Source organism: Sapajus apella, unplaced genomic scaffold (assembly GCF_009761245.1).
Source record: "Sapajus apella isolate SASKATOON/1434 unplaced genomic scaffold, GSC_monkey_1.0 scaffold40, whole genome shotgun sequence".
Lineage (NCBI taxonomy): Eukaryota > Metazoa > Chordata > Mammalia > Primates > Cebidae > Sapajus > Sapajus apella.
In genome coordinates, this window is record NW_022436980.1 from 7,699,513 (window position 1) to 7,715,347 (window position 15,835).

At 45.7% G+C, this 15,835-nt stretch overlaps 2 protein-coding genes across 11 annotated transcripts in view; one reads left to right on the forward strand and one right to left on the reverse strand.

Moving 5' to 3' along the window:
• Positions 1-5,339, forward strand: part of CFAP44 (cilia and flagella associated protein 44) — a 136,446-nt gene extending 131,107 nt beyond the window's left edge. For 5 of the 6 annotated variants that reach the window (XM_032299052.1, XM_032299056.1, XM_032299054.1 and 2 more), the window contains 2 exons: positions 48-182; positions 3,711-5,339. In XM_032299052.1, the coding sequence (XP_032154943.1) occupies positions 48-182; positions 3,711-3,887 (312 nt within the window). In that variant the 3' untranslated portion in view covers positions 3,888-5,339. The remainder of the gene's footprint in view (positions 1-47; positions 183-3,710) is intronic. The other variant, XM_032299053.1, reaches the window with a different exon arrangement.
• A 4,102-nt stretch (positions 5,340-9,441) lies between these two features.
• Positions 9,442-15,835, reverse strand: part of BOC (BOC cell adhesion associated, oncogene regulated) — a 76,455-nt gene continuing 70,061 nt past the window's right edge. For all 5 annotated transcript variants that reach the window (XM_032299062.1, XM_032299060.1, XM_032299061.1 and 2 more), the window contains exons 15-20: positions 15,573-15,695; positions 13,214-13,435; positions 12,284-12,519; positions 11,994-12,070; positions 11,287-11,480; positions 9,442-10,207 (exon numbers count right to left, since the gene is read on the reverse strand). In XM_032299062.1, the coding sequence (XP_032154953.1) occupies positions 10,020-10,207; positions 11,287-11,480; positions 11,994-12,070; positions 12,284-12,519; positions 13,214-13,435; positions 15,573-15,695 (1,040 nt within the window). In that variant the 3' untranslated portion in view covers positions 9,442-10,019. The remainder of the gene's footprint in view (positions 10,208-11,286; positions 11,481-11,993; positions 12,071-12,283; positions 12,520-13,213; positions 13,436-15,572; positions 15,696-15,835) is intronic.

Sequence of the window (15,835 nt, forward strand, 5' to 3'; positions counted from 1 at the left end):
TATTTCTTCTCTTACTACATCTATTTTGCATCTTTCTACCCTGGTAGCAAAAAATTGCCCAGATGCGATGGGAAGTGATGATGAAGACAAAAGAACATACCAGAAAGCTTTATCAGATGAATGATTTGTGTATTGAAAAGAAGAAACTTGATTCTCGGTTGAATACGCTACAGAATCAGCAGGTATGTTCTTTTTCTTCAGACCCTTTTTCAGAATTGAGGAAGCTCTGTTAAAGTAGCTTATTCACAAGAATGTTAAGCATTTAAACAAACTTGCTTGATCTTGGACCACTTCCGGGCCAACTGCATCCCTAAGGACACTGAGTTGGTGTTAGTCACGTTACGTGGGCCTGAGGGACTAGCTTTATTGAATGCCTCTTGGGTGCCATGAACTCATATAAGTACTTATCAATAGAATTGCCTTGGTCCTGGAGAGGTAAGGTTACTTCGGTATAAATAATGACACCATTATACTCCCTGAGTTTGGCGTCAAACATCTATTTCCAATATCTGTTTATTTCATTTGACTTGAAGTGGGCATCTTGAATGGTGAAGCCTACCCTGTTATCTTATTTAAATGCTTGTTACTTTGTGTGGGTTTCAACTTGCTATTATCTAATATTTAGTCAGCCTAACATTGCACTTAATACATCGTATGTGGTAGATAATAAATATTTACCCAATCCAAGTCTTGCCTTCTAGGGACTTAACACATGTATGGCATATTCTAAACTCTATGTTATATACTTACAATATTATCTGCAAAAAGATCAGCTGTTTCCCTTGGTCTTCTTTGCTTTGTGTTTTCCTTCAGCACCCTGGAAATGGTCTAAGCTAGATGTTCTAACAGTTTGGTCCCCTGAAGAAGAGCATCAGCTTCACCAGGGAACTTGTTTGAAATGCAGGTCCTAGGGTGCCAACCCAGTTGTACTGCTTCAGAAGCCCTTGGGGAGAGCCCAGCAGTCTGCATTAACCGGCCTTCCCGGGGATTCTGAAGCATGCTAGAGTTTAAGAATCACTGGTCTAAGCAAAAGTTTTAAAGTAAGAAGTAATGCTGTTTATTCCATGAAATGTGAATTAGAAGGATTTCGAAGGCTTATAATTGAAGATTAGTTGTGAAAGGAAGACTAGAATTTGAATATTCAGGGGTCTTTTTCTACGAGTAACTTGTAAGTGAAAGATCAAGGCAGTGTTTGACAAGGTTAATGCCTAACCCAAATCTTCACAGACTGAGCAGTCAGTCAACACTTATTGACTTGATGCGCTTTGATCAGTCCAGATACATTGGAGAGGAAAAAGCTTAGAGGCAGGAGATCAGTTGAATGGGAGAGAAAATTACTAGTATCTGTCACTTTACACAGAATATCTTTACATGCATGGTCTCTTCACATAGGATATCTCATTTAATCCTCAAAACACTACTTTCTAAAGCTCAGAGGAGTTCAGTAACTTGCTGAAGCTCTCAGAGCTAATGCATGGTGAAGTTAGTTTTGAAATTCAGGTCTGTCTGCCTCCAACGCTGACTCCATTGCTTCTTACAATTGACCGTTGCTTCTTAACAGTGATGTAGGCATGCATTGGGATACAGTTGATGACAACAAAAATGTGTCAAATGTCAAAAGACATTTTAAAGTAAGAATAGCCAAAATTTGATTGAATCTGGTGAGAAGGAGGGGAAAGTTAGGAGACTTCAAAGTAACCAGTGGGAATGACTGAACATGCATTGGTGTATCAGGCATGCTTTTAGCTGCAAGTAACCGAAAGCCCTATTGAGAGTAGCTTAAATAAATAGGAGTCATTTTTCTCACTTGGCAAGAAGTCTAGAGGGAGAATGACTGTACAGCCTTTGGTTTTGTAGGCCCATGATGCCAGAGCCGGTAACTCTGTGATTTTCCCAAAGTTTCCTTCAAAGTCACACGACAGCTGCTTCAGCTCCTATGTTTCACATCCATGCACCAGTCTCAGTCCCTTTTATTAAGAAGCAAAGTTTCAGATTATAGCTACATAGCTCCCTCTAGCTGGAAGAGAAAATGTGTAAGGTTAGTGTTTAGCTTTAACGGCCCCTAAAATAAAAGTGAGTGTGTAAATTAACTCAAACATTGTGGAGAACAGTGTGGCAATTCCTCAAGGATCTAGAAATAGAAATACCATTATGACCCAGCAATCCCATTACTGGGTATACACCCAAGGGATTATAAATCGTTCTACAATAAAGACATATGCACACATATGTTCATTGCAGCACTGTTTACATAGCAAAGACTTGGAAGCAACCCAAATGCCCATCAATGACAGACTGGATAAAGAAAATGTGGCACATATACACCATGGAATACTATGCACCATAGAAAAGGATGAGTTTATGTCCTTTGCAGGGATATGGATGAATCTGGAAACCATCATTCTCAGTAAACTGACACAAGAGCAGAAAACCAAACACCGCATGTTCTCACTCATAAGTGGGTGTTGAACAATGAGAACACATGGACAGAGGGAGGGGAACATCACACACTGGGGTCTGTTGGGGGGTGGGGAGCTAGGGGAGGGATAGCAGGTGGTAGGGAGGTTGGGGAGGGATAACATTGGGAAAAATACCTAATGTAGGTGACAGGGGAGGTGGATGCAGCAAACCACCATGGCATGTGTATACCTATGTAACAATCTTGCAAGATTGGCACATGTACCCCAGAACTTAATAAAAAAAAAGGTGAGCAAGGGAGAAGAGGCAGAGGGTATTGGGTAACACTTACTGACTATGAAGGTCTGCTACAGTACATAGGAGTAATAGAAAAAGTGTGGACTTTAGCATCAGGCAACCTGTTTCTAACCCTGCTTCCAGCTTGACTTGGCTTGTTAATGACCCTCTGAGTCGCAGTGGCCTTATCTGTAAAACCGGAATGATACAACTCAGTTCAGAGTTGTTTTGGGGATTAGATGAGAGAGCATCTGCAAAGCACCTTCCACAGAGTGGGCACCATGCAAGTATTATGTCTTTCCTCTCACAGATGTATTCACGCATTCAAATGTTATTGAGCATCTACTGATGCAGAAAGCACTAGGGCAGGTATTGGACAGAGTGGTGAGGCTTTGTCTCTAAAAGACAGGATCTAGCCAGAAAGATAGGTATCAAGCATTTCGGTCATACCGTATTAAATTGCCGTTCTTTTAGATTTAAAAATTGTCAAATATCATAAATATTATATGGTTCATTCTGTAAATTATAGTGAGGTATATGTATAATGGATGTTTCAATAAAACGGAAAGCAGAAAATCCTAACCTAGCCCATGGGGCAAAGAAGGCCTCCCTGAAAATGATGTGTGAAACCCAAGTAGGAGTCAGCTGGATGGGGAAAGAAATCGGATGAGGGAAGAGAAGATGTCATTCTGGGAACCAAAATACAGGCTGTCCAGAAAAAGAAAGACAGTCTGTCTTTTATTATTCCAGAGATGAGCTCTCTAATGACTGACTGATAGCTAGCTTAAAGTGCATGCATCCAAAGAGGATTTTCACTTGAGTTGTTCATTAGTCCAAAGGCACACATTTCTAATGGTGAGATTTTAGCGGAGGAGTTTAAGGCTCCTAAGAGTAGAAAGCAGTGGCTGTTTAGGGTGACTGTCAGGCCAGCACTCATCGCAGATACACAGTATAAGGATGTGGAGTTTTTCACATGCCAAATGTTGCTTCAACGGGGAGGTGTTTTCTTTCAACAGGGCAATGCCTTCCAGGGCCCTCGAGAAGCAGATATTGTGGCAAGAGAGGAGGTCACTGAACTGATCCAACTCCAGGCGGAAAGGATTTCGGCCTTAAAGGAGGAGATTGCTCTTTTGCGTAGGAAAGGCGGCCTTATCCTCCCACCCATTCAGTCTCCACAAGAGAATGAGATGTAGCCCATGGACCTCTGAGTTTGCTGTTTTCGCAAACCCATGCATGATTTCTCACATAACTCATCCAAAGCTCTATCTCCTTGTCACCTGCAACAATCTTATCATTTTAAAGTGATTTTAAAGTATTTTGTCTGAAAGTCTAAAACCAGATCCAGTCATGTAGCTTTAAGAATCGCTCTACAATTTGGTTATTTTAGAACCGACTGCAGCACCCAACCTCTGTTGTAGAATGGAATCATTTCAGATGTTTGGGAACTACTAGATTGAATATGAAGTCTCAGAAAGCTGTGTCTCATCATTGCAGCAAAGCATCTGTAATGTATTTTGTTTTAGGAAAATTCTATTTGGGGGTATGCTGAATTTTTAGCCATTGGCAAGAAAAACTATCATTCAGCAATTAATGAGAAAACTTTGTTTTCTTGATCCTTAGAAAATAAACTTAGATGTTTTTAAGTGTACTCTGAGATAATGCAGAAGAAAAAGACCTTTTGCCAATGGTATCTTAGAATAGAAATGCAAATTTCAGTGTTGGCATGGTAGGCTTCATAAAGCAGTTATTTGAGGGCTCAGGATTCAGGAAATACAAACAGACATGGCAGAGCAGTTTGCTTTGGGTTGGCAGAAAGCAGGAAAATAACCAGCCTTCTTGGCTTGTCCACAGTTTTTGTAGGCTCCTCGGTTCTGAGTGGAGCAGAGGAGCGAGCTTTATAAAACGGTCAACAAGGAGGCTTTTCTCTAAAGCTTTCTGCAACTCCATCAGAATTCTAAGTTTTCCCCATCGTTTCTCATGTCCTCTGCCATTGTCTTTCAGGTTTTACTTGGGCCATTTGCAGGGTTTGATACAGAGGAGGAGATAACGAAATAGATTAAGATTTAGAGATCATCTTTAACAATCGCTTTTGATTACCCATAAGATTTTAAGCTAATGTAAGAGTATCCTTTTGGTTGGGGGGGTAGGTTCTCATTGAGGCTCATGGCTGTAGCCGTTGAAGGATAATCTCACGGACATTTGGAGTCCTGTTAGTAACAGCATAGCTCGTTAGATTAAGAGCTCTGTATTAATGAGTTACTCAATTGAGGCTATCCCAGGATAAGTTGGTCACTGAGAAGGGCAGGTGAAGAAGGCAACTTTGCATAAATGTACAAGGGAACTCAGCAATGCCAAGTCTTCCTCACCTGTGATTAGCCTGTCAATCTCCCCCCAAAATTAGAAGCAGGACTTGCTTTCTTTGTACATCAGAGTATTCTTAGAGGTGGCCTATTGTCTTCCTAAGATTCTTTCATATTCCTATTTAAGAGGTCAGAATACATCATTGTTTGCATTTGTCACCATTAATTTCTGATGCAGTCACTTCTCTACTGGAGAGCACCCACTTTTTAAAAAAATCACTTTCTGTGTTGTATATCCTAAACCATGTGTGCCTTTCAAGTATTTTTAAAAGTATGCTATTCATAGCTCCGAATTTCTTATTTATTGTGGTAAAAAATTACCCTCACACTTACAAACTTATCTCAGCCAGGGGTGAGAGGGTTTCTGAGGTCCAGGAAACAGGGGACAGCTTGGCCGGGTGTTCTGGCTCAGGGTTTCTCATGGAGTTGCAGTCACACTGGGAGCTGGGGCTGCTGCCATCTGAAGCTTGGCTGGAGCTGGAGGGGCTACTAACAAATTCACTCCCTTGGCCGTTTGGCAGGGCCTCTGTTCCTCGCCATGTGGACCTCTTCATAGGGCTGCTCAGGACATGACTTCATCCAGAGCAAGTGATCCAAGAGTGAGGGGGAGAGCAAGAGAGAACGACGCACACAAGAGCCACAGTCTTTTACGTTTTACAGCCTAAGCTCAGAAGTGACATACTGTCACTATTGTCATATGGGTCACAGGCTGACCCTGTGCAGTGTGGTAGGGGACTGAACAGGGTGTGAATACCAGGTTGGGGTTGCGGGGGCCTTCGTGGGGGCCACAAGTAGCAGCTGCCTGGAGAGAGTGGCTGGTCTCCGAGAAAGGTCTTGAGGGATACCATCCCCTTGGTAGTTGTAGAGAATCAGGAGAAGTTACATTATCTTCCTGGGCCTTATTTCATTATCTGATAAATGAAGGATTGGTAGAAGCTCTGAGGTTCCTTCCCATTCTGAAATTCTATGATTCTGATTGCAGCAAGAACGAATCGAGAGTCTATGCAAGAGGCACGTCAGGATTCAATGTGTGTTTATTTCAACTGAGAGTAAAACTAATCGAGATAATTATTTATTCCCAAATTAAGCTAGATTAAGTCACTAGTTCTTAATATTCAGGGCTTCATTTTTCATGTTTGGGAATTGACAAGACAGTTAACACTCAATTACTTTATTTTGAATTGGACAAAATATGTTGATAGCTTTAGGTTCATTTCAATTTGATTCCAGGCTTAGTCCTTTTTTTTTTTTTTGAATTGCACTTTAAGTTCTGGGGTACATGTGCAGATCATGCAGGATTGTTGCATAGGTACACACATGGCAATGTGGTTTTCTGCCTCCATCCCCCCGTCACCTGCATCTGGCATTTCTCCCCATGTTATCCCTCCCCAACCTCCCCATCCCCCTTCCGCTGTCCCTCCCTTGGCCCTCCACAACAGACCCCAGTGTGTGATGCTCCCCTCCCTGTGTCCATGTGTTCTCATTGTTCATCACCAGCCCATGAGTGAGAACATGAGGTGTTTGGTTTTCTGTTCTTGTGTTAGTTTGCTGAGAATGATGGTTTCCAGATTGATTCATGTCCCTACAAAGGACACAAACTCATCACTTTTTATGGCTGCATAGTATTCCATGGTGTATATATGTCACATTTTCCTTGTCCAGTCTATCCTTGATGGGCATTTGGGTTGGTTCCAGGTCTTTGCTATTGTAAACAGTGCCGCTATGAACATAGGTGTGCATGTGTCTTTATAATAGAATGATTTGTAATTCTTTGGGTATATACCCAGTAATGGGATTGCTGGGTCAAACGGAATTTCTATTTCTAGGTCCTTGAGGAATCGCCACACTGTCTTCCACAATGGTTGAACTAGTTTACACTCCCACCAACAGTGTAAAAGTGTTCCTATTTCTCCACATCCTCTCCAGCATCTGTTGTCTCGATTTTTTAATGATCTCCATTCTAACTGGCGTGAGATGGTATCTCAATGTGGTTTTGATTTGCATTTCTCTAATGACCAGTGATGAGCATTTTTTCATATGTTTGTTGGCCTCATGTATGTCTTCTTTTGGAAAGTGTCCATATCCTTTGCCCACTTTTGGATGGATTTGTTTTTTTCTTGTAAATCTATTTTAGTTATTTGTAGATGCTGGATATTAGCCCTTTGTCAGATGGGTAGATTGCAAAAGTTTTTTCCTATTCTGTTGGTTGCTGGTTCACTCTAATGATTATTTCTTTGGCTGTACAGAAGCTCTGGAGTTTAATTAGGTCCCATTTGTCTATTTTGGCTTTTGTTGCCAGTGCTTTTGGTGTTTTAGTCAGGAAGCCCTTACCTATGCCTTTGTCCTGAATGGTTTTGCCTAGGTTTTCTTCTAGGGTTTTTATGGTGTTAGGTCTTATGTTTAAGTCTTTTAACTCCAGATGGATTATTTTAGTGTAAGGTGTCAGGAAGGGGTCCAGTTTCTGCTTTCTGCAAATGGCTAGCCAGTTTTCCCAACACCATTTGTTAAACAGGGAATCCTTTCCCCATTGCTTTTGTCCAGTTTGTCAAAGACAGGATAGCTGTAGATGTGTGGTGTTGCCTCCAGGGCCTCTGTTCTGTTCTATTGGTCTATATCTCTGTTTTGGTACCAGTACTATGCTGTTTTGCTTACCGTAGCCTTGTGGTATAATTTGAAATCAGGTAGCGTGATACCTCCGGCCTTAAATCTGTAAAGTTAGAGCATCTTAAAGTTAGAGCATCTGAGTCTTTGGGAAGTTAAGCTTCAAACACAAGTGGACCAGCAGGGTGTGGCATGGGCAGGGCGGGTAGGGGGTGGCTGCTAGGAGGCTGTTCTGCTCCTGGCACACTTGCCAGCCTCCTGCCATGCTCCCAGAGGAGTGGCCTCACCTCTAAGGGTGAGGCCAACAATCTGCCTACACTGAGTTACTTGTGAGTCAGTTGTTCATATAACTTGGTTATTCTGAACTGCCATCCATAGTATCACCGATAATCAATCTCAGCATTGGAAGAAAAAAACCTCTGTCACAACTTTGGAGTAAAGGAGTTGCTCATGCCTGCCAGTCAGCCTGTCCCACCACAGCAGGCTCCCACCCTTAGGGAGGTCTGTGAGCCATGTGCTAAGTTTTTCTTCAGAGCTAAAACCATTCAGTGTTATGATTCCAGTGCTATGCAGAAAGGAGATGTTTCATAGATCAGTAAAGTTCACCAAAATTAATTTTGACAACTACCTTAGATTATCAAGGAGAAAAAAAAGGAAAAAATGTAAAAGCCAGTGCGGCTAGAAGGTGAATTACAGCTCAGGTTGAGCGGGGCGGCCTCTGGATAGCAAAGCAATGGTTGAGAGCCTGTCAGCCCTGCCTACTCCAGAAGTGAGCTCTGGGCGTGTCTGAAATCACAGTATTTTTTCTCGTCTCTGCTTCTCATTTCCTTTTATTTACATGTTCCTTACAGTCCTTTTTAAAAAATGTTTTTTAAATTCTGCTTTCCTGAAAACCATGCTGTATTTCCATAAGTAGTTCTGACTTTTAGCTATTTGAGGGAAAAAGGATGCAAAAGTCTGAGGAATGGCAGGTGCTATACTTACTTTGGCCAGCAGAGGATGCACTTGCACTAAACAGTCAGAGTGACTCAATGCCCCAGGCTTCCCTGGGACCCCAGTTGTAGAATTCATGTTTGGAAGCCAGGGTCTGCCCCCTGCTTAACGAGATTGTCTCAAGTGGCATTTCACCTATAACTCAATTTTGCTGAAATTTAGAAAATACGCCCCACCCCCCACACTCCCCAGCCCCAAAACTCAAAAGTGTAGTTTTCATTGTGTCAGTCTCCATCTAGTTCCACTTCCACACGTAGATATTTTAAAATTTCAGTTGAAAAAATCTACGCTTGATCCTTTGGTTGGATGACAGTAAGTAAATGTTGATTTTAAACTATTGAGTCAACTACTCTGGCAGTGTTGGTGTCTCTTTAGAAAGAAGGGAAGTGAATTTATCACACGCCATATGTTCATGTGTGGCACAGCACTTTAAATAGTATTTTGGAGAAAATATTTGGTCTTCAACATACACCTATATAAAAAAGATTAGTTTTATTTCTTCAATATGACCTGAACTTCATCTCAAGTCCAGTTGGTAAGAGAACTGTGAATCTGTTTTTCCTGGTCTGTTGTACAACAGCTTCCTTCTGGACTAAACAGTAATGTGTTCTGCATTAATCCAAGCACAACTGACATTCACTCTTTTAAAAAAAAAAAAAAAAAGCAACATTTGGTACCTTTTCCAGATCTCACATCTGATGAACCTGAAAATATGGCAAGTGGGTATTTTCTTCAAATACTTAGAGACTGAATTCTAACATCTAAAGAAAATGCTGACTCAGACATGACTCAGTTGAAGGTTACAGGGAAGACTAAACATTTATTTAGAAGTTACAGTGTTTGTTTTTACAGAGATATGCTGCCACGGATTATTGATTCTGGAAGGATTTTTAATGTTCATAGTGCTGTACACATCTTGGTCTGTTCTCATGGCCATCTTAGGAAAATGTTTCCAGTAGCACCGGATCCAGCCAGCTGTGTGGGTGTCTCCGGGCTGTGATACCATGACCCCTGCTTTTCCCTCATGGTCCTCATGAACCACATGCCTGGGATCCTTCCTCTGGCCAGCTTATCTGTGGGCCTTGTCTGCTGCTGCAGAGGCCCCAGGTGAGGAGTCGGTCCCGCGCCAACCTGTGCGGTGCTTTTCTGGGTGATTTCTGTTAGGTGACAGCTTCTTTATTTTCCCTCTCCAACCTCAGTGGATAGGATTCCTTAAGTCACTCCAGAATTATAAAACATACACATTTATTTACAAGTGCATAAATATATAAATATGGCTATAATAGAAAAATAAATACCAATTTTCTCTGTCTCTGTTTTTTTTAAGAAAGAAAAAACAATATATAGTCTTTCTAGAATACCGGCTTCTGCCTAAATTGTGGGAGGTGGTGTTTCAAAAGATACATGCACCGGTGGTCCCGGCGAGAGCTGCATCCCAGGTTCCTGTCCGATGTAGGCCCCCGTGGGGTGCTGGGGACACCAGTCTCCTCCCCCCACTTGGCAGGAGTCAGGGCTGTCCACCTCTTCAACTGGTACAAGGCCCAAGCAGCATGGGGGCCCTGAGAGGAGAAAGAGCAGGAAACATGAAAATCCAGACTGACTGAGGAACCAGCACACAGTGGCATTGGGCCAGTCTCTTATCTGTGGTGGAAGGTGGTTACACTGGCTCCGAAAAGGGGACAGAAGCCTACGCGGGCATTATGTTCCCTCCAAGGTCTCTCACTGAAACAGGGAGGGCCACTTGCCACCCATTTCCCACTCATACTAGGACCACAGAGACGCCTGCACCACTGGAGCAGATGAAGTCAGTAAAGCCCATGCAATACAGAAGGAACCTCTGCTCTTTCTATGTTTGGGCTGCTAGTCCACTCTTTGCTATAGTTTCTGGTTACAGTCATCCCACTCACCATCCTGTCCCCCCGGATTGCCACCGGCCAGTTTAAATGATGTTGGCTTGAGCTTTAGGACCCAGCATCTTTTAAATTTAGTCTCCTAGAGACAGAGTCCAGGATCTGCCTATGAATGGACATGCACACAGAGAGGCTAAGAAACATTAATTAGCCAGTCCTCTGAACTAGCCTGTGTCCTCACCAAGTATCTACTGATTTCCAAGGAGACTAGCAGGGAGACAATGGGACGGGCTTAGCATGGATGGCCCCAGACCCCGTGGAGAAAAGGTTCTGTGGAAGCAGAAGCGTTATGATGATGATGTTTGTAAGAACCTGGCTCCTTAAGGATTGAGGCAACCTTATTCCTTAATTAAGAGACAAGCCTCAACAAAGCAAGGCATTTCAGAATGATTAGAGAATGGCTCTTATGTGATGAGGGGCAAATGGAATTTGTGAATGACCTTGAAATGCAGAGACAAAAAAGGGCTTTTTTCTCCAAAATGGAAAAGCTGCCTTTTTCTCAGAGGCTGAGGACCGCAGCTTATAATGTTGGAGTGGACCCACCTGGACATCCCACAGACCTACTAGGCCTTCAGCAGTGAAGGAAAGTGGCCAGCCACCCTCGATGCCCCATCCCTCCCATATAAAGGCTGTGGCCCTACCTTTAAGACTGTTACTACCGGCTTGTGGATGCCTACCTCATGTCACCTCAGCCTGTTCAATTTCCCTGTCCTGCTCCTGGCACCGACCTGAGTGAAATGGAGGGTCCCACGCTGCTTCCAGGCCAGGATTCTCAGGGGCTCTCCTCACCCCTGACTGGCCCACAGCAGCAGGCGGCTCCTGGCGTTGGCAGCAGTCGTGGTGGGGCTGCAGCAGCTGGTGAGTGGAGTCGTCGGGCAGCGTGTATAAGAAAAAGCCCTCCTCCGGGCTAGACTCGGGACCCCTGCAGTGCACAAGCCCAGATGGGGAGGCGGGGCGGGGCAGGGTGGGCCTGGCGCCCCATCCCCCTGCCGGCTGGCTCCCTGTCTGAGAGCATCAGAGCTGGTGAGAGCTCAGATGGGGCAAGGACTGCCCTCCCCTTTGAACATCAAGAGGTGCCACGCCATCATTTCCACTGCTCATTCTAGTCCATTTCCATTGTATTCTATGTGGGAGGATGTGAAGTCAAGTGTCCGGAGGCCTATGGGCAAAGTCAGTTGTGGTGGGTGCTTCTGAGCTGCCTAGTGAGGGAGGATTCTGAGATACCAACCCATGCCCCCAGGCAGCAAGGGCATTGCAACTGCAAATGTAACAACTGCCCATTAGGGCAACGGCTCAGAGGAGCATGGTTGTCAGCTGCGGGGACCCCTGAGTGCAGTGCTACTGCTTGGCTCTCAGTGACTGACCTTGGATTTGAGGAGCTAAAGGGAAAGTGGGGCTGTGGGGCTTGGGAGGGAAAGGGGAGAGGCCTGGTTACCTGGTGATCTGGTGATTTTGGGGGTCGTATCCATTGCCAAGAAGGTTCTGCCTCAGCAGGCTGCCTGTGTCATTCTGCTGCTCAAAAGGAAGACTAATGAGACGGCCATGCTGGGGAGTCCAAGTAACTTTCCAGTGTTCACTGATCAACAGGAGCATCTGCTCCTGACTAAAAAAAGCCTGGCCCAACAGCCCAGGCTGAGGCCCTAGGAGGGAGGAGGCCCCCTTGGCAGCCCAGCCACTCCTTCCTCAGTGTCCCATACTTGCTACCCACACCCAAGAGTGTGCTACCTGCTGAAGCTCGCCTGGGCAGTGCTGCTGTGGCTTCATGCCCAGGTGGCCCACTGCAGCCACGGGGCAGGCCCTATTCACGTGGATCCTGTTGGCACCGGCCCGTCCACTGATGGCACTGAGGTAGGGCTGTCCACTGGCCTGGTGGCCTGGGAGTCCTCCCAATGGCACCATAGTATATGGGCAGGCAGAGGGTGGAAGGGCACTTCGAGGAAAACCCAGGTCTGTTGTATGTTCTGAAAGAAGAGAAAGACAAAGGTGCTTAGGCTGAGGTAGCCTGGGACGGTTTGGAAAAGCCCCACAAGCATCTCAGGAGACTCCTGGCCACACAGGTGGAAGGGCGTAGGCAAGGAGTTGACAGTGCCCAACAGATGGAGAACGTTTTCCCTTAGAGTCTTCTTTATGTTGCCCACTTCTGCCTAATACCTGGACTCTTTTTCTGGCAGAAAAGGGGATTTACAGGGTCCCCGGCTTGGGGACAGGAGGCAGTGAGTGAAAAGAAGGAACAATATTTAGAGGAGGCAAGTTGACCAGATGTGTTGCCATCTGAAGCAGAAATCAGTGACTGTAAGTCAGATTCCAGGATAAAGGGGAAAGCTGAAGGCAGTTCGGTGCCCAGCGAAGAGGCAGGATGGACTAAGTATGAACGTGAGGTCAGGGGAGCAGCTTCGGAAACCCAAGAAGATGGAACCACATAGGTCCCGAGGTCCAGAGGTGCAGAGACAGCCCAACTTTCACTCCTTCCTCCTCCCCGAGCTGAGGTCTGTGAGCTGCGGGGAAGGCCCAGTCATGGGGTGTTCTCTGACCTCGGAGACCTTCAGGGTCTTGGGCTTGAGCTTTCCATGGACGCAGACCTGGGAAGAGGCCGCCTTGGTGGGCTGGGAGGCCCCCTTTCCCACCCAGCCTCCTCCCACTGACAGCGTCACTCACTTTGCTTGGACCAGGCCCTCCACAAGCAGAAGGGGATGAAGGTGACGATGATGAGAACGATGGAGCCCAGGACAACCCCAACAATCAGATAGGGCAGGTCGCTGGAGCGAGCCACCATGGCCCCAGTGCCCACAGGTCGCTCTATGGTTTCAGGAGGGGGTGGCTGTCGGGGGGCCAGAGTTGGAGGTGGCAGTCGACCAGGCTGGCCAGAAGACTTCCGAGCTGTAATTGTGGACAAAACTCAAGTCAGTATCTATTTCTTCGACATTTCCTTCACAACAAATAGAAAAAAATATACCCCCATTCCATGGGTGTGGGAAATAGAGTCAAACTCACAAGATAGAGCCTCAAAATCCCTTATTTGAATGGTGTCCACACTCAGCATGAAGTTGGCATCTAATGTGAAATCTGGGGTTGTGGCGAAGACCTGACCTTAACATTTCAAAGCAGAGCCTTGGATATCTGTGAGCTATGGACTGGGTCCTTCTGGCAGAAGTGGTGTAGTGCCTCTGGGAAGAACAACTGGTGAACTTATGGAAGAAAATATTTAAAATGCAGGAAGCCAGAAAAAGAACTGGGGATGGGAGAATTTACCCACAAAGTTGTTCTTCCTGGTGGACTGAGACATGAAGCACTAGGTATTGGCATGGATCCCGACAGGGAGACGGGCGTCCGGGCCTCACAAGGACACACAGGACACGCGAGATGCCTGTTCAGAAGTGGAGTCAAGGCCATCGGCGCTCACTGCAGCTCTGCTTTTACAAGGTGTATCTGACCCTGCTGGCCCTAGTGGCTGTCTTCACCCCTGGCTTTGGACTCTGCCCCCTGACGTCCCCACCGCTCTGCTGCTCTGTACACCTCTCCTTCTCTCCCTGTGCCATCTGCCTCCGCAGACACTGGGAGGCTTTCTGGTTCCTCCCCGTCTGTACTCCGTATATTCTCACCTAGTCCCGTGACTTCCGCCTGGATCCTAAAGGCCCCCAAACCAATCTCCCCATCCAGATCCCCTGCCTGGGGCAGGAGCCCTACTTATCAGACACTTCAGTTCAATGTCTCCAAAGAATCCAAGACTCAGTAAGCCTCCAAGTGGCTTTACCATGAAATCTGTTTCTCTTCTTGCTGTTGCCATTTCAGTAAGTGGCAACATCACCTGTGCAGTACTTCCAGCTGGAAACCTTAAAGTTTTTTAACTCCTTTCACTCTCTCCCAGCCCGGGCATGCAAGCCGTCCCCGATCCCGCCCACACCTCCACCCCCATATCCCTTCTCTTCACCTTTACTTTACAGCCCCGGTTCTCAACCCTCAGCCCATTCCCTGCACAGTCACCAGTGACCCATCTCAACAGAGAAATCCACTGGCGACCCTCCCCTACCTCACAGCTCATCTCACAGCATCCTCAGTGGCCTCTTCCCTGGGCATTCGCTCCCATAACCACCTTCCCAGTGCTGGAGCTATGTCCAGGCTTGGCCCGTCCCCCAGGCCACTCCCTCCTCATCCCTGGCCTAAATTCGGTCCTTCCAGAAGATCAGTATGAAGGCTTTAGGAAGCCTCTTCCTTCCTCTGGGCACTCCCTGCACCAGGTGATTCAGGATTCTGGGCTGTGCATGGATCTGCCCTCCCTCCCGTGTACATGATGGAAGAGGGCAGGGAGAGACACAGAGGCACTCAGGAAATGCTGAGCGACAAAGTCAGTGAAGCAGGAGACAGAATGCTGTTGCCTTGACAGGAAAATGTATTGTTCTGTCGCTATTCCTATTCCTTTGTGATCTTCTCCTGATTATGTTCTTTGCGATACAACTGCTTTATCTCACTTTCAGTATCTGCAAAATGGAGATATAATGCCGTCTCCCCATCTGACCAATGTGCAAATATTAACAAGTTGTTATGTGACTATGTTTAACATGTTTTAAGTGTAATAGAAAGGGGCTGGGCTTGCAGTTAGACAATCCTGGCCCAAAGCGTGCTCTACCCCTAACTGGCTGCATGGCCTTGGTGGAAAGTATACAGCTTCCTGATACTTCCTTTCCCATCTCATGGGATTGTAGTTCAGTTAAATAAACCAACCAATGTAAGCACCAAATATCACTGCAGGAATAAAAGATTTATAGGAAGTTTCCAACTTAAGAAAGAGATCTATCCCATGAGTTCATGGAGGAGTTAATTACCAAGTTCGTTGAAAGTGTCATGATGGCCTATTTGGTATTAGGCACAGACAAATGAGTGAAAAGTGACAAAGTCTGAGGGTCCTTGGAAAACAAAGAGTCTTCCTGGAAAGAGACCACCATGGCACAGGGAGTGGTGACTTTGCCTTTCTTTGCTGGCAACACCAAGACAGGAAAGAAAACCCAAAGGGCATCACCTTTGGTCTCACAGATCATCACGTTGCTGAACTCGCTCTCCCCTCCTTCATTGAAGCACTGCATTTTAATGTCATAGGAGGTCTCTGGCTGCAGGTGGCTGATAGAGTGCCAGTACCTGTCCCCTGGGAAACAGAGTCAGAGAATCATGCACGGCAATGTGTATACGGTTTTCTTGATCCCAGTCTCACAGTCAGACTCAGCTGGGGCAGTGTGTGGGGGAGGATGCCACTGACTGGCACAGGGGTGATGTGTGGAACAACGC